Source organism: Channa argus, chromosome 11 (assembly GCF_033026475.1).
Source record: "Channa argus isolate prfri chromosome 11, Channa argus male v1.0, whole genome shotgun sequence".
NCBI classification, from domain to species: domain Eukaryota; kingdom Metazoa; phylum Chordata; class Actinopteri; order Anabantiformes; family Channidae; genus Channa; species Channa argus.
The window spans coordinates 2,607,954-2,631,767 of NC_090207.1; the positions used below are offsets into that span (position 1 = coordinate 2,607,954).

Consider the following 23,814-nt stretch of genomic DNA (forward strand, 5'->3'; position numbering starts at 1 on the left):
TTTACTTGGACTAATTGGACTGTGTATTGCCTTGGAATATACAATGTTTTCAGCTTTTAAATATTGTAATATGCTGCTGCAGACAAATGCTTCAAATAGTAAAACTTAAGAGGCTGCCGAGGGACAACACAGACACAGGCAAAATGTGAACAAAACAACTTCATCCAGTCCAGCTTCATAAAACCATAGTCATCTCAAACAATCCATTTGTATGGTGCAATGAAAAATGTCTCCCATGCCCAACTGCAATTATTCATTCATGCAGTCAAACTTAATTATAAGTCTTCATGAATACAAACAATGTTATCCCACAGTTTAATTGCCTTTTGGGGTATTTATCTACGTTTCTTAGCTCTAACGGCTGACAGACGGCAGACCTTTTTTCAGTCGATAAGACAGATGGTTCACTGTTTGCTTCTCAGGTGGTAGGTGTATCATAAGGGCTGTGTGGCTCACAGAGGGAAATTAGCTTAAAGCCTCAGTTTAATGTTTTTGAGAGTATTATTCTTTGGTTTTTGTGGCATTTCCAGTTGAAAACAGGTTGAAGGACAAGGAGGGTAAGAATTTTTTTTAAAATGTGCCCTCACTGGGGCCAAGGCTGCCATTACAAGTACACCATATAACACAAACCATGTATTTTACATTGAAATGACAAATGGTGTACAGTGCCTATAAAAGTATTCACCCCCGATGGACGTTTTCCCAGTTTTTTTTTTTTTTTTTATTTTCAGCATTGAATCATAGTCAGCTTATGAAGCCTTGGATCAGACTCCCTGCCTTGCCTGGCTTACATAACATCCGACCCACAAGGTGATGGATACAAGCCGTTTCTTCGAGCTGGGCCCGACCAGGCCCCATGGGCAAAAGTCCGGGCACCACGCGCTCACCGCTGAGCTCACCAGACAAAGCTTCAGGAGAGAGAGGCAATGTGAAAGCCTTTAATTTAAAAGTCCATTTTAATTATCACAGAAGGCATCTGGGAGACTTTAAAGTAGACTGAAAGAAACGTCTTCGCTCTCATGAGGCCAAAACTGAGGTTTCTAGTCATCAGACTAGATGCTATGCTTGGGATTAATCAAAATCAAGCACAGCATCCCCAATATGAGAATGGTGTCAGGAATGCTTCTCTGCAGAGAAGGTGTATTGCAGAAATATACAAAAATCATGGAGGAAAATCTAATGATGTGTGATAGACAACTCAACAACAACAAGGTAACTATGTTATGGAATGAACAAGTTAAAGCTCGTTGATAAGAAACAAAAGAGGGAATACTTTTATACACTGTGTACGACAAAACGGGGGAAAATCGAATCTTTGCTACTTCCTGCTCCACACAGTCACCTCTCCTACTCTTTGTTCCCTTTCATTTTCCTCATTCATCAACTCTTCAAAGTTCTCCTTCCATCTTCCCATCACACTCCTGGCACCTGTCAATAATTATCCATCCTTATCTTTAATCACACTAACCTGCTGGACATTCTTCCCATCTGCATCTCTTTGTCTGGCGAACCTGTACAAATCCACCTCTCCCTCTTTAGTGTCCAACCTAACAAACAAGTCCTCATATGCTCTTTGTTTGGCCTTTGCCACCTCTACCTTCACCTTACGCTGTATCTCCCTGTACTCCTGTCTACTCTCTTCAGTCCTCTCAGTGTCCCACTTCTTCTTAGCTAACCTCTTTCTCTGTATACACTCCTGAACTTCCTCATTCCACCATCAAGTCTCCTTGTCCGCTTTCCTCTTTCCTGATGACGCACTGAGTACCCTCCCACCTGTCTCCCTGATCACGTTAGCTGTCGTGGTCCAGTCATCTGGAAGCAGCTCCTGCGTTCCTGTCCTGAAGACCAAACCTGCCCATCACATTCTCGTCACCTCTGTTCCCTTCACCTAAATGTCCACTGAAATCTGCACCAATCACCACTCTCTCACCTCTGGGGATGCTCTGCATCACTTCATCTCACTCCCTCCACTATGATTTGGCATGTGTTTTACGTCAGAGGACCTTCCTGACGCCATCCTCTGTATTTATCCAGACTGGGGACTGGCACAAGAAGAGTATGGATTGTGCTTCTATGTGGATGCATTCAGGAGCACATTAAGGATATCAGTTTAAAAAGTAGGACGCAAGCCAAATTAATAAAAAAAGGCAGACTAAGACTGTCCTACACCCATGGAATAATAGGATACATGAAAATGCAGTGTAATTTGGCAGCAGACACTAAGGAATTTCACATACTTTTTAGTAGTGTATTGTATTTTTTGGTCTGTAAAAAGTTCTTCACTGAACAGGACATTCCCATGGCATTCTGATAAACATACAAAACCCGTGGGTGGAGCAGAATATGTGATGAAATAAAAAGGTAAAATGCAACTTCATCCAAATTTTAACAAGCTTCACTGATCATTACAGATTTACCAGTGTCTTAAACCATTGGAGGGTTTTTTTCTCCTTGAAGGTAAAAGACCTTCAGCCTCAGAATTATTGATCCTGGAGCTTTATATAAAAGGTACGTCAATGTTAAAATAAGGAAGGACATTGACCTCCCAAAGTGACATACAGAGGCTTGAATCTTTTTGAGATGTATGTGCTCTCAAAGTGAGAGATGTAAAAAGCAACAGGGTTTGACAGAGCAGAAGAAAGTCAGAAAAGGGACAGACACTCAGCTGGATCCACCATGCTTTGCAGCAACATACCGTGGCGACACTCTGGGCAGCATCGGTCCTCCTGGGCGAGGGCCAAAGTGCCTGGTGGGCAGGTGGGACAGGAACGCAGATAACAAGTCACCTGGGCATCACGGCATTCACATTCCCTGCAACCACCATCGGTCCATCGAGCCATGTCCTGAAGAGAGAGGAAATGTGGAGAAACGGAGAATGGGAGTAGAGGCGGCAAGAAAAAAAAACTGTTTATTAGACCAAGACCCAGTGAAATTAGTTCACCAAAGTTCTCGCTTGACTGCAAAGACATTTGCAAGGATCGGACAGAATATTAAAAACACTAAGAACAGAAAACGTAGACTTTGAAGAAGCTGAAACTAAATTTAAAAGGAAAGCACACACACACAAACAGTCACTAAACTGAATGCTAATATGTTGCATGTGTCAGATTTATAAAAAGCCTGACAGTCCTGACTTGTATATACATTTTCAAAGCAAAATAAGTGAACTGACCGAGTTGTTTCTGGGCCAGACAGTCAACAGAAAAGTTTAAAGTAAATCAAAGATAAATGAAGACTTTTCCCAAGCCGCTGGTAACAGGTCAAAGATCAAAAAATTAAAGACATTCAAAATCATATACATGTGGGAAACATTGTTTAGTTTACAGCACATCTGAGCTGTGCATCACACAAAAAAAAAGTTCTATCATTAAACTGACTGTTGACGGATGGAAACGACATCAACGCTTGTTTTAAATCCTCCTGACAATTCCAGACAGAGCAGCGTGCTCGAGCTCACGCCCATAATTCGGACCAGAATTCCACAGCATGTGCGAAAGGGGCTTAAGAATCAGAAAACCCACAGCCCTGTAAAAAAAATTAACCTTTAGAGTCTGTTAATTAGGTGTAACAGCTAATCTGCAGCAGACAAATGTGACCTTAGGTACATCTTTGTTTTTCATATCCACAGATGTTTTCCCTCCAGAAGAATCAGTGAACTGTTATAAAAAGTACCATATAAAACTAAGATTTTCGTATGCTAATAACTGAGCATCATCAAAGTCACGTGGAAAAAAAAAACTACATAATTATTATTTTTATATATCCTAATATTTATCACATAGCCTAAGAGGCTAAATAAGAATAAATAACTATTTACATATGTTATCGCCTTAAGACAGGATATGTGGATTTATCATACTAATTGAAAGAATTACACATCCAAGCTGGATTACAAAGATTGTGTGGCTGAGTTTGCAGATACGTATAGGAAAGTAAATTCCATCAACTATATGAAGCGTCCATCTCATTTGTTTGAGCTGCAGTTTTCCAGCCTTTCTTGTAGTGCATTCAACTAAAATATGTCATCGTCAATAAATGAACAGTTTGACATCTTCTCAGTGAAATGTTAAAAACAACAATCAGTAGGAGTTACGTGCTGGAACTGATGCCACTAACTTATCCGTTCACTGTATGGCTGATTTCTATATTGGGTATGTGGAGTGTTTTCTGACTCACCTTCTCTGTCATTATATCCAGTGTATCCTTGCTTTCCATTGTTGCATTGTTGCTACAGTAAGTTTGTATGTTTTGTGTTTTTGTGTTGCTTTCCTTACCCTTGTCCCTGAATTATTCAAGTATTTATCTCTCTCACTCTGTCTCTACCAATTTCTCTATCACCAAACAAGAGTCAAGTGTAGTGGCCATGACATCCAACATGATGATTCAAACTAAACTGGACCAGAGACAAGACACTGAACTGTATATAAAACTATGCAGCTGTCATGTGTGACTGTACCATCTTCTGGCTCATCTTTCCCTGCTGTGACTCTTCACTGTCACTCAGGAATTTAAACCGCTAATCATCTAGTCACAAAACTGCTACTTTAACCTTTCAGGCCTCTCCGAACATCAAAACACAAAAGTGAGGACACTCATGCGTGCATGCATCAGTCCGTTTTTGTTTATTGCTGGTAAGATGAATTCCTCAGGGAGACGAAGAAATATCCATCTGAAAAGCAAAGTAGCTCTCTCTCCACTGCGTCTACAAAGCTGACTGCCCCAGCTGAAAATGTGAAAAAATTACAGTATGCCTGTTTTGTATTCTGAATCTCCAATATAATAAAGTAGACAACACTCTTAACGATGTGGGGCCAGAACAGGAAATAATAGGAGATTCTTGTTAGAGGTTACACAGTCAAAGTAATCCGATAGCCCACATCTACTCTGACTCACTGCAACTTTAATTCTCAGACTTTGTATTTATATATTTATATCCGGATTAAAATTCATATATGTGATTGTTTGTGTAGCAGCCTCCTCTGCAGTGAGGCTTTATGCAACGTACTTTCTTGTTTCTTTGGAGAATAGTTTACTGAAGCTCTTTGGTATCTTTGTCCCACCCACACAGTTTTGATTTCTTGCCTGATTTTGGAATTGTCCTCTCATGTTTATGTGCACAGACAGAAAAAAAGTTGCATCTATAGTTCTAGGTACCTTGTAGGATTTCTCCTTGTATGAACAGGAAGGTTTCACAGAGGAACACTCCAGACAACACTTTCCTCGCAGGTGAACAAGCTCAGAGCCCTATAAATAAAAAAAACAAACATTCTCTGTTACTTTCGAGGTTGCCTTTCATTTGTGGAGGTGTTAAATATTACAAGAGTGCAAGATTTCTTCGTAGTATTTTTATAATGACGAACTGTTAATGGATTTGGGTTCAAATTAGGCCCAATAAAACGGCAAATGCAGTTTTCTCTAACAATTTATTTATGTAGACTGTGGTTTTGTTTAAGCATAATATTCAATGTTAATCATTTAGCCAAAATGTAATTATTGACCAAAGCTTGATTCTCTTTTTAATAATCCCATTTACATTTGTAAAGACCAAATCAAGCAAATCAATTTTTGCATTTATGCCTTTTCCCAGTAAACATGTACATCTGCCCTAAATGTTATGTGTATGAAGTGGTTACATGGTTTAAATGGATCAGTTAAGACTGAATGATGAATAAAACATCTACATTGTAGAAAACAAGTTATTAAAACTGGAAAATGACTTACTGTATATAACGTAACTATCTAAGACAAGTCAAATACAGACAAAATGAAGGATGCTAAGCTTCTGTTGTACTGATTAAGACAAATTATGAATGAATTCCAGGTAAATGCTTTACGTGTGCAAGGTAAAGCCAACAATCTGTTAAACCTGTAAATCCATGTTATAAACATTGCCCCCATGTATTTTTATTTTAAGTGAACCGTGAAAAAGTTATAAGCACTGGACATTACAATGGCACTATCATGCCAACAATGCAATTTTATTTTGATAAAAACACCTTATTGTACCTTTGCCTCTGACTAGACCTGTACGCCAAAGACTTCCCCTGCCCATTGACCCACACACGTCATTAAGGCCATAGCCTCATACTAATTGTTTTTCACACTAACACACAAGAGAAAAACAGCACAGCTCTAGTCTTCGTAGAGTGACCTTGCTTAATTCAGGCTCTGGACAAAACCCATTATAGTACTTATGGTTAATGACACTTACCAGCTGTAATTACGACCCTACAGCATGATTAATGAAGGCTTATTTGGTCATGGCAAGGGATATTAACCCATTATTGCATTTTCTTCCACATTAAAAACATGGAATAAGGTGATCAGCCAATGTGGTGCCATGGTGGTTTGTACTGTATACAGCAAAAATCTAAAGATGGGAACAGTGGCTAACAATGCGAAACTATTCCATTATTTGGTCAGAAAATCTCCCGAGTTCCGTTTCCTTACTTGGACAAATCTCACATGCTTGTCTTCTCCTGAAGGCTGCTAGTGATGCTTGTGTTGTGTTCATTTGAGGCTGATTTAAGCTGGAGTCGAAAAATTCCTCCAAAATATCAATGAAGACCGTTACAATGGACCTTGTGAACTGCTAACTGCTTCACTGCGGCACCAACGGGACACAAAGTAACTGTGACATCTTCCATTAACTTTTTAGTGACCCAATGGAAGGCCAGGAAATGGGATTTGTATGTGCTGACATGTTGAATTTTGGGGGCAAGACTTTAAGAACCAGGGTAGACAAGGATAAACAGGTGGAGCCTAAGGGAATTTGGCAGCTTACAGTAAAACCTATTATATGAACATGAAAAAACCAACAATTGTGTTACTTACTAAGAACTAGGATCATTGGAACACCTGCACAGAATTCACAGCCAGTACAACCCTAGGTTACATTCATTAACTGTTCATTAGTGTATATATTGCAGACTATTGAGTGAAACTGTTCAGTGGTGTACTTATACCTTGTTTTTTGTAAGTCATGGACTTTTTACGGAGCCAGACTAAAAATGTAACAAAATCAAAAAAATGTTTTTTTATTATTTAGTTTTTTTTCCCCCCCATCATCAAGGCACCAAACATTTTAGCCAACTGGCATGCTAGAAAATTTGATAACAAATCTAGCTTGTACTTGTTTATCCTGAGAGTGAACAGAGACAACTTAGTTTTATTTTATTTTTTTTTCGGTTGCTTTTTAGAGTTTTAGGCTATGTAATATTAAAGCTTCAATAAGGAAAACTATACTCGTGCGTACTGTATATATTACACAAACTATCTCTGGGTTCTGCACTCAGCTGAAAGGGAAGTTGGTTACACACAGATGACATAGTTGAAATAAGTCAGAATCCATTAATCTCAACATAGGATGGACTTTAAGACAAACCTTTTTGTGGGGTTAAGGTATAAATTTGAATGGTTGGGGTTAAGAAAAGCGCCTAGTAAAGGCTAAAAGACCTCAGCTGACTGAGGCCAAGCACATTTTTCAGTCAAACCATCTGTGCAATGACCTGTCTATGTATCATATTGTTGTTGTCAAACCCTTAGAAACTGGTCCTCTCCCTGCTGCTGTCAGGCTTCATTTCAGTCTCGGCGATCGATGATCAGTGGAACCTTCCTCCACCACATTCACCACCAGTTTTCATGGGCTCCCTCCCCAACAGGTCCTACACTGACATTATCAGAATCATTCTGCACTTCACAACCATTCACATCTTCAGGCACCTAGTATCTTTTTCTCCACTGTGTCAGTACGTTAACCATGTTGAGTTTCTAAACCAATTGACCAACCTTCAATTGATTTGCTCCTAACTGAAACAGCTTCAGTCTATCTCACTAAACATCAGCCTAAACAAAATTTGCATAATGGGTTATAATTACTCCATCTGAAGAGGCATTTTACAAAGTAATCTATTTGGATGTATATGATAAACTACATTTCTGGATAAAACTGCATTGTTTTATGGCAAACAGCAAACTTTTCTGTCAGGCATGCTTGCATTGTTTTGTTCTAGCTTCTTAAGCAACGTTCATTTAGACAGAAAAAGTGTAATTCGCTTCCTTATCCACTAAAATGTAACTAAACAAAGTCCTTTTCTGTCTATGAGAAAAGTTCTGCCATGAGGAAATGTTTTACTTCTACTTCTTCAAGGCTCACCTCTGGGCATTCAACGCGACCACACTCGGCCCTCTGACAGAGAACCTGGCCCCGGTTGCAGGTACAAAACTCGCAGCCTGTGCTGTTCCACATGTCTCCGTGGTACCGCACCGTGCCCTCGTACAAGCAGCTTCCTTTGGCAGCAGCGCATTCATCACAGCACAGGCCAGTCCGCTTCACTTTGATCTGACCCTGCAAGAAAACAATACAGACACTACAGTAAGTAGGTTCATTTGGTCTTCATGTTCAGTTCAGACAAATAAGAGAAAGAAGAAAATCCCAGGGGCTTAAGAAAACACTGTTTTGTGTATGGGTTTTCAGCAGAGGGAGGAATAAGTAGTTGGAAAGAGGAGAGAGTGTGTGTTGCATTATTAAGGGACAGTTCTAAGGGACAACTTGATTTGAAAGTGCTGAGAGGTGTAGATTTACTGACAGTGCAGACGTAACTCTTCCAAAGCTGAGAATTTAAGATCCTCTGTATCTCATGAAGACAGTTCTCTTTATAAAAGGAAAACTCCACGAAAGTTCAGGCAGTGTGTTCTAAGTCAATCTAAATTATGTCACCATTTTGTGGATGACTGAGAATTATTCACAGAAGAGACTAGGTAGTTTTAAGCTCAGCTTTTTTCCTCCTTTGGGATCCTCGCTTTGCAGCACTAGATTTGACTATCATTTGTGTAGCAAATGGGCTGTTAAAACCTTCTCAGCTGTGCCGGCCGTGAGTTTTAGCTGAAGTTTTTAAAAGTATGTAACCTTTGGGTAAAAGAGCAAAATTTCAGGGAGGAACCCCAAAATGTACCTTAAAGTGTCACTTAGGTCCATCACTGCAACATAGCTGCTCTACAACCGTGTTATCTGGTATTTTAGGCTCCTTTTAACAGGTCTTGTGCTGTGTGTCTGTGTTTTATGGCCCTCTCTTGCTTCACTAACAAGACTTCCAGGACAGAACAGAAGCTGCAAACTGAGACTTCCTTACAATGAACAATTAAATGTCAGCCTGTGTTAGTGCTTGTGTGGGTGGTCTTGCATGGTTAAACATCTCTCCGTGCATTAGAACTTCAGTACAGAAAGTGAGGAAAAATCTGTATAAAACTGAAAAGTAAAAGGGAGATAAGGGAGAAAGAAAGAGAGAGATAAAGAGAGAGAGACACACACACACAACTAGAGAACTACCACCCACCTTTTCACAGATGACAGTCGGACAGGTGTGTGTGTGGCATTTAGACTGACCCCGGTCACACACACATTTGGTGCAAGGGTTCTTCTGCCAGTGCTCCCCATGCTGCCAAAATACACACAACTACACATTTAGACCAACTCTAAATAGCACAAACACAATCTCACACATGCTCAAAGCTCACTTTGATCTTTCCGTTCTATGTGGGGATAAAGAATAGGAACTGGTATTATGGCATCGTGAATGGCGTACAAGCATACACCAACAAACTTTGCTGTTGATTAAGATCAGGTGTCACCAAAGTTCTCTTTAGTTCAAAACTTTGGCATTTGGCCAAAGTAATGCAATAATTAAGGAACAACATGGTGGATTGAGGTTTACCCAGTTATGACGCAAACAAATAATCAGACTCAATTTGGGCTCAATGGCAGACTGACAACAGACCTTGATAGTAAAAACACTGGTACTACAGGGGAAGTAGAGACATGCTGTTTTACTCCTTTATGAAACTAACGATGCCCCATGCCTCATGTGTTTCAAGCTTTAAATATATAAAGGAATTTAATTTGGGGTCAATTTCTTTTGCTTGTCAAATTAAATTCAACTTCCTTCCTCTTTCATCTTAAACTGCTCAATTAAATACTGACTGAAGCCTGCAGGATGCAAATTATTTCATTATTTCACCAGAAAGAAGACATTTTTCACTGATACAACATTTATTACAGCCATTTATCAAAGAGATCAAAGACCCCGTAAAGCCCTTTGTAGAACACTTTCAACATTACTAAGCTGTAAGAAAGGTCCTTCAGTATACATGCGAGTTCAAATTTGAGTTGTTTATAATGAACTGTAGCACAGGTCTCTGTTGAGCAGATTGAAACCCACGTTTGGTTCAACCAGAGTTTAAATTGCTTCATTCATCCGGAAAACAAAGACACTGAACTAAAAAAAGTCTGAATAACAATATCAGTAATTTTCTTTTCTTGTTTTTTTTTTTTGTTTTAAATTGTTTTTTTTTTCCCAGGGACAATACAGCTAAACATTGTTACAACAAAGCAACAGATGCTGTGAATATAGCAAAGAGCTCTTTTGCAGCCTCTGTCCCTGGTTAGGCTTTTGGAATAAAAGAAATAAAATCTAAATAGAATTAAACAGAAAAGGTAAAAACAAGAATCATCCCGTATATACAAATAACTGAGTGTGTAAATTGAACACAACCATCTCAACACCTTTAGCCCTGATGTGCCAACATCACTATGTGCATATGCAACTCCACACAGACACAGTATGTATATGCACAAAGTGTAAGTGAGCATAAGAGTAAAAACCAGTGTGAAACCAACGGAAGCTGAGAATGGACATAGTGCTACTTACCTTTTTGATGCCGTTACTGTATCAGATACAGTAAGAACTTTTTTGCATTTCTTTTTTTTGCTATCAACTTTATTAAGTATTTCTGTTTCTGATGAATATCACTATTATTCCACGATAAATGTGCTTTTTTCCTATTATTTTCATTATTTGGAGAACACATAAACTTCTGGATTGTATTCATCAGAAACACTGAAATCACTTAAAATGGATATAATATAATTGGATATAATAGTTTAGAGGTTTTTGGTTCTTACTATTGTTATGTTAAAATGTAAGTAAAACTTTTTCAGTGCGGTTTAAACATTTCATCAAGATCCTGGTGAAATTCCTTTTAGCTGAAAGCACTACATTTAAATCCAAAGTATTCAGTTCAAGCACAGAACATGGAGGAACAAACACACACACACAAAATGAATATATACATCCCATTTCATCTATTTTCATGTTGTTTTATCTGTGTCAAGAGTGTGTTTCTAAATGTCTATGAGTGAGGTTGTAAATCAGAAGGTTACAAACACACACAGACCTCAAAAAGCGTATTAAAAAGTATGAGCTCCTCGAAGCACCACTACGGCTACAAAAATGCACAAAAACAATTCTGAACCCAAGAGATCATTTTTATTGCTGCCCATTCTACCGTTTAGAAAGGATGTAATTTTTATTTTTTCCCAAAAAATAATATCCCACAGATTAAAGTCAACAGCTTGCACACTACAAAACGCATTCTTATCAAAAGCACAAATTTACAAAATGAAGCACTAAAACTGACATCTCATCAATCTTGTTAGTTTAAATGGTTTAAATCAAGCTCAAAAAAGCCAACTAAAGTTTGACTGAGAAATTTATTTCAAACTTCAAATTTTTCTGAAAGAATGCGCTCATTTTATATTTTAAACCAGCATCCAATCTTGCTCAAGAAAGGTCTTGATTATTTCAGCAACACAAAGCTTAACCACGTGCTGCACGTATTACAACAGCATGGCTCAGTAGTAAGAGAGTCTGCGTGCTAAACTGACACTTCTGGAAAGTTGGTACAACAGTGGTAAATATGCCCCCGATCCAACATTTTGGACGTATGTGGCTGGCATCAGCTTTAAAAAGTCAATAGTCAAATCTCTAAGTTTCAACATCTGATGTGGATCTTGCCATTTACAGTCCTAACATTTGACACAGCATCCTAAATATTGTAGAACTGCGATTTACATTGTTCGCCTACCTAAACACTGGGTGTAAACTATTGATATGCCTGAATCTTTTATCATGCTGACAAACAATCTGTAAATGCAATTTTATTTATGTAAATCACAAATACATGCAGTCCGTCAAACTGCTCATTTAGTGTTCACATCCAGTGCACTACTGTGCATGTGTGCACAAGCACAGTTCTGTGTGTATCTAGTATGCTGTAGTCTATAAGGACTTAGTTGTGTATTTGAGAGCAGAAGCAAGGGAACATAATTTATTCTGTTTAATAAATCATAAATCAAGGTGTCCCTGACACTTCCTGACACCCTGAAGAAGAAAACACACTTCTGAAGCAATGTCAATGCAAACATGCATGAGTTGAGTGCATAGGCGTGTGTGTGTCTTGGCAGACACAATCACACATTAGACAGAATGTCTATGATTGTCTATGATCAAAGGAGAAACTTGGCAGTGAGACAGAGATGTGTGGGGCAGTGGATGTGTGTGTGTGTGTGTGTGTGTGTGTGTGTGTGTGTGTGTGTGTGTGTGTGTGTGTGTGTGTGTGTATGTGTGTAAACTGTAAACACAGCAGGAGAAAGCATGAACAGGGCAGAGGAGGTGATCCAGACTAAGATTAGAGAAAAGGATAAATTGACAGAAGATGGAAAAAGAAGAGAGGGGATGAGAGGTGAGGAGAGGACACAGGAAATGGGAGAAGTAACCTTAGATTAGTCTCATCGCTAAATGAAAAGACACACGTACATTCATGAACACACATGTATCATATGTGTTGAACTTCCATTAAAAGTATTCTATTAGACACACAAAACATAATCTCACATTTGCCAGATCACAACATTAAGTGCAGATTGATGAGCTGTCATTAGCCTCCAACTCACACAAAAACCAGTTGTGGTCACACACCAGTTGTGAACACACAGTGGCTCTGCCAGAGGATTTTCCCACAAAGCTGTGCAACAACAGACACATACACACACTGTTCAATTACAAGCACTCATACACAGGTTGCCCACCTGGTACTGTTTTCCAGCAGACAAACAGGGGTTGGACACACATTGAGGACAGCACTGGCCAGGCTGAATCACCAAGTTCTCATGCTGAGGGAAGAAAATAAACAGTTAGACCAACTGTGAGAGAGAGAAAACACAAGATAACATACAATAATAATATGAGAGGAACAACACGCATTGTGTACTATACAATTACATTTAAGAGTATTAGATGAAACATTGTTTTTAGAAAGTGTGACATTTTGGCATAAACCATCTAATAATCTAGATAAGATCAATATCAGTTTCATCTCCGTGGCTCCAGCCACCAAATAGGTGTTCGATCTAGCTTAGCACAAAGCCTGAACTGGGAAATCTTCTAGTGTGCTGCTGCGAAACACACATTATAACAACTTCACACTTACACACAGCATCTGGTTTATTTAAGGTGTGGGTGAGAGAAAAGGAGCAAAATATCACACAGTGCAGATATTACTTGACCGACACATCTCAGCACAGCTCATCTTCTAAATGATCTCTTTAAAAATAAGTTTGATATGACAACCCAAATTACTCAGTGATGCTCCTGTGGGAGCCCAGCTGATCCTGCACAAATACATTATGCTATTCTCCAAATATATATTTAGGCACTCATAGGAGATGCAGCGCACAGTTAAAATTGTGTGCACTATTACTCTTGAGATTACTTGCACCCTGAGTATATCATAAACCAATATAATGTGTGATAATCCCCAGAAATGGATTGTGTTAATCTCCGTTATTGTGGATTATTTCAGCGTCTACTCCTTCCTTCCTCATTCATTGCATTATGTTTATTAAATTAGAGCAAAATGAACTGAGAGAAGTGGAAACGGAGCCACTGTAAACGTGTGTTATATTTCCAGATACTCACCGGTTGGCAGGCCACTTGCTGACACTCTGCCAACCAACACTGAATGTCCCCATTGCTGCATGCACATCTGGAACAAAGGCTGGGGTTCCACTCCTCACCATCCCTGTACATGACCCCCTGCCAGATGCAAGACTCTAATAGGCACACACACACACACACACACACACACACACACACACACACAGATAAACACAGAATGGGAAAACTGTGAAAACAGGTGTCAGATAATGTGCCATTTTGTTTGCCCACACACTCAATGATTTACAGTCGGTCACAAAAAAAGCAGCCACTAATTAGCTTCTAACTACTGGGATGCATCATTGCAGCTCCAAGACATCATTAGACTTGAGATTAACCTTTCTGCTCTGCTCCAGCTGCTGTGTGTGCTCTCAAAGAGTCTGGGTTTGTCACGTCTGCATTCTGTCTGATAGAAGACAACATGCTAAACAAATGTAAAGGTCTTGTGTGACCTTGCTGTATGTCTGAGGTTCAGGAAACTATAATACATACTCATAAAACCTTCAAAATATCATGAATCTAAATAAAATGTATTTGTAAATGAACAAAAATAGATCTGCAACATGAGAAAGCTATGAGAAGATATTTCTAATATTCTAATTAGTGAGGCATATTTTTACAAAAAGCTGAGATTATGCCTGACCATGGAATTAATTACTGTACCACAGCCCTAGAAGAACATCACTCATTTAGCAATTAGAAAAAGCATTCTTAGTCAAGCATAGCTGACAGAATAGCAATTGGAGCATTTACATATTTAGAGCTGTGTTTTTGTAGATGGATGCTTCGTTGAGTGTTGAATATAATAATCAGCATGGTTTTGTAAAGCAACTATTACAGAAGGAAGACTGTTAAACTACACGTATGATCTTGGTAAAATAATTTATGTAAACACAAAAAGGACCCATACAATCCAATGATGTGATAATTATACGGACCACAGCGTTTGATGTTTTGCGGCATGGTATCGATGCAAAATACATTTTCGCCAGTGCCACAACAGTTTCACCCGAGTGATTAGAAAAAAGAGTCGAGGCCAACGTAAGGACAACCTGTGGCAGTGTGGCAGTTTAAGTGGCAGCTCCAGCACGAACACACTTTGACTCAGGTTTCCTGTGCGAATGTGTAAGTACAGTCACACAGCAAGCAGACACCGATATCATGGTGCTTTTGCATGTGTGTTTCTCTATTTTGCACTACATTGTGTATTTATGAGCTTCTTTTTTTTTTTTTTTGGTTGCAAACTGTTCTTCATTTCATCCATTTCAAGGAGAAGACTATGAACATTAAGGCTTTTGTTTTGGTCATAGTTATAATTCCAAACTATGACTATTCCATCGCAAACAAGGAGCGTTCATGCGCTGAAGAGGATCTGAGTCTTAAGAGTTAGCAGCTCAAGAGCACTGCAATCACACACTATACAACATTTCTAGAAAATCAAAAGAAAATATGATTTATGGTAATACATGTTTCCACATATTTTTGTCTAATAGCACCCACATCTCATCGTCAGATGTCATTAAATCATATCAGAAGAGGAAGAGAGTGCAATTAAATAATGCAACTAACAAGAAAGTGAGTGAACTTGAGGATAATATGATATTTATGTTCATTTGATTTATGATTAATATGTAAATATGTTACAGTCTCCATATTGCTCCACATAGATCAGATGTTTTCATATCTTCGGCAAAAGTTTAGTCGATGTGTACAGTAAGTTACATCCTTCATGTGCATCATGATTTATTCACCAAGTCTGTTCTCATTGCACTTCTGTATTTACTGATGCATTTTGCTTTTCTCAAAACATCAACTTTTCCACCTCAGCCAAGCATAAAACGTTTGTATAATATTCAGTTTTTTCACTTTTATTTGCAAAAATAAAAATGCAAATAGTTGACAATGACAATTATGTTGTCAGAAAATCAAATGCTGCTGAATGACAATAAATAAGCAACTATTAACTATGATTACTGTGGATTTTGAACATCTCATCATCTCTCAAGGTTTGCATGTTTGAGACTAACACAAGTACTTTGATTGTATTAAAACAGTCCCTAACCTCAAACTGCATTAAAACGCAATAACATAAAAGCTTAATTTACCAAAACAAAAACAAAAACAAAAAAAAAACAGAAAACAAACAAACAAGTAAAATGAAATTAAGCTGATGAATTCTTGGAGTTATGACATACTTTCATAGTATTCAAGTATGCCTGGAGGAAGAAAACCTGTGCAGACAGTACACAGTGCAATGAACAGTACACTCAAAGGGGATTTGCAATAGTGGGGTTTATGCCTTTAAAATGCAACTATAAATATAACTATAAGAAGGTGCATTTAAAAACTGTATGTGCAAGTGATCATGAAGCAGTTCTCACCTCCATTGTGGCCACACTTGGGGCAGCACTCTCCAGTTGGGGTGAAAGGGCTCTGATCTGCAGGACAGCTGAGAGGGGGGCAGGGGAGAGGGTTGCAGGATACACTCCCCCTGGAGCAAATGCATACTGAGCATGGTGAGGGACTCCATTGGCTATCATGCTGTAGGAGAGAAACAGTTTCACACAGTAAAACAAAGAGAAGAGTGGAATGAGGATGAGACAGCTCTATAAAGACAATGACTGAGTGACAAAAGGGCTGAGAGAAGGTACGTTAACAAAGCCACGGGAGGAGAGAGGAAGCACAACACACATTAAAAAAAATAAGAGGGTGTCCAGTGTGTTAGTGTGGATAAGGAGTCACAGTGTGGGAGAACCATAGCATTTGAAAGCTCAAGTGCAGATGTGTAATTTTGGTTTGATGAGTTGTTTCAGCAGAGCTTACTGTTAAAGGCGGATTTTAACTGTTGGCTCAGCTGTAATACCAGCTTCAGGCAAAAAGCAGGCTTGCTGGCAAGCTTCCTAGATTTCTCTTCATAATGTCCTCAGGCTTTACTGGTATAAAACCATGAAGATATTTGTACATGGTGATTGACAGAATTGGCTTGATTAGGATCCATACTTAACACCACCGTTTCAAAGGTATTAATTTTAATTTTAGTTAGATACATATCTCTTATGCATCCATTTGTGGATCAGCTCAGTGTTCTTTTAGTCTAAATGAGATATCAGCATGCCAGTGTAGCCTGCAGTTAAAATGACAGAGGTGAGGATGTGACTTCAGTCATTGTCTGAGGTGTCAGGCTGTGAAACCTGCATTAAAACCTTCTTTGCCCTGCATGAACTGTATCATTAGAGTTTTAATGGCACATTGGTCTAAATGCTTTTTCACTGGGGAAAGACTTCTGTGGCAAACAATTAGACCTTTTATGGTTTGGGGATATAACCATGTGCTTACCAATAAACACTGAAAAAACTAATCTGTCAAAAGTATACTACAATAAAAGTTTGGTGCATGAGTGCTCACCCTGGAGCAATTCTAGTCTACGATTTAATGTCAAAGTAATAAAATGCACTTTTTAAAAAGGGCACCAAATATGATAAGAATATGTCAGGTTCACAGTCACATCAAGAAAATCACCACTGTTTCTGAACTGAAATGTGTAAAAGGAACAAATTCTTAATTCTACCATCAGCTTTTCCTGGGACAGGAGCAGCAGCAGCGTAACACAATGGCCCTTTAGTGAAACCGCAATAAATAAAACCTCTTCTAACGTTTGTTCCGATCGGTGTAAAGTACCACTTCAAGTGCCATTTCACAGGGAAAGCAACACCAATGGAACCTCTAAACCTTGGCCAAGAAAAATCCTTTTATTAGCTTGATTCTGTGTATTGACCAAAATGGCTGCCAAAAATCCAACTCATTAAGCTGGAGGCCCCTCAATGGAGGATGAACAAGACAGTGATTGCTGCTTTACTGAGAGGGGGTGGGTCTCTGAATCCAGTGGTTCAGCCAGGGAAACATCTAACAAATGGTTTTTAAACAGATTCAAATGTGTTTGTGAGTCTCACAGCCACTTCGACATGACTTATTTTCAGAATAATTTGAACTTACAATATTTCACAACCACGAATACAGAAGAAAAACACCATAATACCAAAACTGTTTATCTGCAGCTGTAAAAGCATTTACTAATAAGAATAATTAATTTTAATTATAAAGCACTTTACGTTTGTTGCCAAATCTCAAAGTGCTACACAAGTAGATTAAAAGCAAGAGTAAAACATAAAATAACTCAGCATAAAAAACTTAATGGTCACTTTAAAATGCTTTTCTGAACAGAAACGTCTTTAAGCGTTTTTTGAAACAGTCCACAGTCTGTGGTGCCCTCAGGTTCTCAGGCAGAGCGTTCCAGAACCTTGGAGCAGCTGCTGAGAAAGCTCGATCACCCATGGTGTGAAGTTTGGTTCTGGAGGGGTAGAGGCGCTACGTGTTGGTGGAATGAAGGTGTCTTCTTGTAGATAGGTAGTGATGTGAGGAGATCTTTAAGATATTGTGGGGCATTTCCATGGATGCTCTGGTGGGTAAGTAGACAGAGTTTGAATGACAGGTGGGGGTCAAACTTGACCCCCAGGTCGTTAACAGAGTTGGAGAGGGTAATGGTGTGGCCAGAAAAGGAAATACAATTAATGGGGGAGGAATAAAGCTGGTGGGTGGTACCAATTAGAAGGGCTTCGGTTTTGGTGCTGTTCAGCTGAAGAAGGTTCTCTACCATCCTCGCCTCAATGTCCTCCAGGCAGCAAGTGAGAGTTGTCGGGGAGGTCGGGCTCAATCTCACGTAGAGCTGAATATCATCAGCATAGCGGTGGAAGGAGACTCCATGCCTGCCAATGATGTGGCCCAGTGGGAGCATATAGATGTTGAAAAGGGTTGGCCCAAGAACAGACCCCTGTGGCACCCAACAGATGACCGAATGTGACTAAGATTTGGCATCTCCCAGGGCCACATACTCTATTTGTGAGATGGGACCCAAATCACCCCAGAGAAGTGCTAGAAAATCCAGCATTATGCTCCAGACGATAAAGGAGAATTTTGTGTTCAGCTGTATCAAATGCGGCAGTAAGATCCAGAAGAATGAGAAGTGATGAGAAGCCCTGGTCAGCAGCCATTAGGAGGTCAATGGTGACCCTGACCAGGGCTGTCCCTGTGCTGTGGGAGATTGAGATTTTTCAAACAGATCTACTCTCAGGGTTTATATCCTTTTTTGGAACCTACTTTAGCTGCAGAGATTTGCTCATGAGCATTAGTGGGGTCCAACCGTAATAGGGGGGTGATAAGGCCTGGCTAGGGTTAGTGCTCAAGTTTATCCCACAGGTGGGGGTAGGTCAGGAATCTGTTCAAGCCTGTAGGGGTCTTACGCATCTAAATAGGAAAACAATTTACTGTTTTCCTTTTTTGCCTTTTGCACAGCAGCACTGTCAGGTTGAAAGTGTAATGCTGACTTACTCCATAAACATCCCCTTCATAATGGCAGGAGCCATGGGATGAAGAGACACACTCTGGACAGCACTTGTTGGCAGGGATCCTCAAACGCTCACCCTGTTGAAAACACACAGACACACAAAGATTAATATATTAACAATATAAACACCCTGCAATGTCAAAATACCCCCAGAGGCAGAAAGGGCCAACAGATGTGAGTGTCTTTATCCAGTAAGAATACAAAAACTGTTAATCACATCGTGTCCACTTTCATGGAAATTAGCAACATAACACAAACAACACAATGAGAACAATAATGAATATATAAACACTGTCGGCTATGCACAGTGTGTAGAATGCAAATTGTGAAAGTATTACAATGCACATTACAATATAAATTCACCCTGTAACATGCTCTAATAGAGTCTTGTGTATGGATGGAATTGAACGGCTAAACAGCAAGGAGGAGATGCAGAGCTGGTAAGTTTATGCATCTTTATTTGTGAATATAAACGACATGGAATGTAAAAAGACGGGGATGGAAAAATACAATTTGTGCGAGGTGGGAGAAAACAACCCTTACGGGCTCCAGAGAATGTCTAGTGTCAGTTGGAAAGGGAAAAAAAATAAAACTGACATAAAAAATAGACGCACAATGAATCAGCAGCACAAGACAAATTACATGTGAAGAGGCAGAAGAATAGCAATTAAAGGTATAAATTACAAGAATGGGGACTAAAACCGATGGAAAGTAGGTTGTGCAGCAGGTAGTGACTCGCCATGAATAAACAACACATAAACAAGGTATATTACTTTCAGCAGAAAGAAACAAGCCCAACAGCTTAATTTTGACAGCATCTGGAAACTGTATCTATCACAACAGCCACTTTGTGCTAATAAATTAAACCCTAACACGCTAAATGACTACATGTTTTCATAAGCTCCTACATCTCGTCCCCTGAACTCTTCACATGTTATTTGATTCAGTCCCTCCAGCTTTTTTTGTCTACAACCTCAAATTTAATCCCAAAATATGGCTGCAGCAGAGGGTTTGCATCCAATGTGAGATTTTGTTGCTGCAAATGAAGAGAGATTGATCAGGATGAGCGGAGTTCATTTACTACTGGTTTGCTATAAGACGTAACTTCTCCCATCAGTCGCTTGTGCATGGAAATAAAGATTCTCCTTGGTTTTTATATGTCTTCAATCAAGATCAAACTGGTGTAAGATATATACTTTGCATAAATTACACTTAATAACTTTACAGTTTTTGATCTAATTTCATTATAGACACAAATTTTATTTTTGCTCCTAACATTTTTGGTTTTGAACAGGGGACAATTTCACAATACCTGTCACCTCTATGATATTTAGACTTATGAGTTATGTAAGTCTTTATTACGACCAAAATAGTTGCATATTTGTAAAGTAAAGCCAGCAACTCTCTTCGAAGAAGAGCAAAATCTTTAAAGGTTGTGTAAGGCTACAAATGACTAGGCAAAGCTGTGTTTTCGGATGTTTGATAGAATAAACAATTACCCGATAAAATAGCAGATGATACATTGGTTTAATCACACTACACATAAGAGGAAGTCATGTTTTAAGAGCTTTTTAAATTGGTGGGAGCAAACAGTTTGGTGAGCACGGTGACAACTTTTTAACTGACGTTGGATTTATGGCTAGCAGAGTGGAATTATCCTAAAACAGAGACCCCAAACATATTAAATCTTAGATTTCACTTTCTTTGACAAAAAAAATGAAATACTAACTCTGCAGAGAAGCTTATGCAGTTGGTGTTGTGTTAAGTTCAACTTTAGTTTTTAGAAACTACTTTCAAATCTCTCTCTCTTTCTTTAAAAGAAAACCCTTCCGTATAGTTTGGTAAAGAATGATGATATTAAGTCAATATAGGAAAACTGATATTGAGTAAATTAAGTCAATATTGATGTGTTTCTTAACACTTAACAAAGACATGCACAGAAAAGAGAAACACAGATGCAGAACGTTATTATTAGATACATAGAGAAAACTGTACAGAGAAGCACTTTTAGTCACCAGTGCTGACACTTACACAACTATACACTATATCCAACATGATATTGTCGAAAGAAACTTAGTGCTTTAACAGAAGGGCAACAAATCGATTTGAAAAAACAACAACAGCATTTCCTAAACTTTAACAGTGAATCCTGCACCTGCTCCCACTAATATAAGTCCTTAACTTTCCCCATTAACAACCTTCCCCTAACCCACTAATGCAAGCGAGCAAAGCAATGAATGACGTAACGATGTAACTTATTTTCTAGCTTGATTAGCTAGTGAGTTGCATGCACGGCATTAACTGCAGTTCACAAGCTAGTTAGCTAAGTAACAGACAGTTATGTTGGTTTAAAAAGGTGTTATATAATAAACAATACATATCTAAATATGTCAGAAACTCTTCGTTTGGCTAAATTAACCCAACTATAATTAAGGGCTAAAGTGAAAAAGCTCTAATAAGACTATTAACAAGCCAGTTACCTGCTAACATATGAAATAGATAAATTAGCAAACTTTAGTTAAGTTATAAAAATGTCAATAAGATCATTGGCTTCCTGTCATCTTACCTTTCAAAGTCCTGGATGCCGCGGTTACATAACTGAGAACACGAAAAATTAATTTGTATTTTTTTGTACTTTTTGGAGACGTTAACTTTAGCTAACGTTAGCTGACCTGCCAGAAACAGCTCCTCTACTGAACTACTTTTTTTATTTAAAGTATAAGAATGCCAATAACTTCACTTTGCAACAACTTTAAAATAACCTCACACCGCACGCGCGAAGCGACGACGCCGTGTGACGTCGCCTTCCCAGGTGTAGCGCCGCGCTGCGACGAAAAGCGGAAGTAAAGCTCGCTCACGTGCGTGCGGCACGTTCAGTTACAGTAGAAAATCAAACCGTGGTGTTAACACAGAACAGGTGGTGTGAAGCGTTATGTGAACGCGTCTGTTCTTTACATTCCTGGTGTCATTAACTCACATATCAACATGTTATTACGAACTGCAACGTCCTGTCTGGAATATGACATCTACCATAAAATCATGAAGCACAATTGGGTGCAAAAGTTTGCGTCTTCTTTTTTTGAAACGTCACAAATTGTCAAACAAATAATGTTTTGGATCAACATAGTCAGCTAGTTCAATTGTTCTTTCATCAGAAATTATTTATTCAAACTATTTATTTTTAAATACATTTATTAAGGGGGGTGCAAACTTTTGCATCCCACTATTTCAGTGAAAAAGAGGATGCAAACTAATTTTTATTTATTTATTCACATTATTAGGCACATTGAGCTCGAACAAATGTTCGTTCATCATCATAAGTAACAACAATGTTCAACCTTAATTAAGATCTGATGAAGGAACGTGTGCGGTAGCTTTTAATAGTATATTGATCTTAAAAATTCTCTTTTTCTTTCACATTTCTAAATAAGGGGATGCAAACATTTGCACCCAACGGTATCTTTAAGGCCTCTTTTAAAACGTCTTACCCTCTGGAAGTCACACTGTGGGTTGGGGCAGTGGAGGGGTCTGCAGATGGGCACATCGTCGTAGCAGGTGCACTCCTGACAAAGCTGTGGCCTCCATGATGTGTTATTCTGTGAACATACAAACACACACACACAAAATGGCACGACACTTTACTGAGGGCAAACCAACTTGATTAATCACTGCACATAAACTAAATCACTATCCTATGCTCCATTATCAGACCCTAACAAACCCACATGTCATCTTTATGTTGACAGCTGTGGCAAATGACAGCAAACCTACTACCTACTAATGCTGTGCTTTGTGCATATTAATGTGACGGATACTCAAAGACTGCATTTTACTGCCCGTCCTGGCTGTGACACCAGGCTCTCTTAACTACTTTCAACATGAACTGCTTGGAAAACAAATATTGCCTCATTTAAATGGTGACTTGAGTGCAGGCTAAATTTCTTGCCTATTCTGACGCATTATCACAGCCATCTGAATTGAATACGCAAGGTGTCAAAGTCCAATCATAACCACGGTTCAGCATGCAGCTACAATGCATTACAGACAAAAAAATAAATGATGAGTTTAAATCTTATCCGTTGCAGGAGTTTTAACCACAGTCCCCTAATAGCTGCATAAGGTTTTACAGCTCTAGTGTGCAAATTACGAGCACCACCATAAGAAAACCATTTCACACTTTGAACTCTTATCATCCTGCACATCTGCACTTTCTGCTGCAGGTGGACTAAAACGACTTCTGGGTTGATTTAAAGCCTTGAGCTCTACAGCCAACTAGACAATGTGCCAGGGCAAAATAGGCAGAAAGGCTTGAGGTCGCTTCACTGCTTCCTTTAGCATGCCGGGTTTTTGTCAATACCTCATAACGTCTAGCTGACAATGGCTTATAGCTAGCTTAAAGCCAAATAGAAATCAATAACTCGGTGCCTGCATATGCTCAGATATATCATCTTACAGTCCATACATCCAATTTAGCTGGATGATTAATATTGCTCTCATGGCAGGAATATCTAGTGCGGCTGTGAGAGTGGACACTGCATGGCGGGAGGGGATAGTCACATGGGGAGGCTTTGCTCTATTTGT

At 39.0% G+C, this 23,814-nt stretch overlaps 1 protein-coding gene across 3 annotated transcripts in view; it reads right to left on the minus strand.

Moving 5' to 3' along the window:
* fras1 (Fraser extracellular matrix complex subunit 1) overlaps window positions 1-23,814 on the minus strand; it is a 219,048-nt gene that overhangs the window by 130,638 nt on the left and 64,596 nt on the right. For all 3 annotated transcript variants that reach the window (XM_067521433.1, XM_067521432.1, XM_067521430.1), the window contains exons 3-11: window positions 22,722-22,829; window positions 19,218-19,310; window positions 16,214-16,373; window positions 13,815-13,948; window positions 12,926-13,009; window positions 9,336-9,437; window positions 8,156-8,347; window positions 5,155-5,244; window positions 2,696-2,843 (exon numbers count right to left, since the gene is read on the minus strand). In XM_067521433.1, coding sequence (XP_067377534.1) covers window positions 2,696-2,843; window positions 5,155-5,244; window positions 8,156-8,347; window positions 9,336-9,437; window positions 12,926-13,009; window positions 13,815-13,948; window positions 16,214-16,373; window positions 19,218-19,310; window positions 22,722-22,829 — 1,111 coding nt within the window. The remainder of the gene's footprint in view (window positions 1-2,695; window positions 2,844-5,154; window positions 5,245-8,155; window positions 8,348-9,335; window positions 9,438-12,925; window positions 13,010-13,814; window positions 13,949-16,213; window positions 16,374-19,217; window positions 19,311-22,721; window positions 22,830-23,814) is intronic.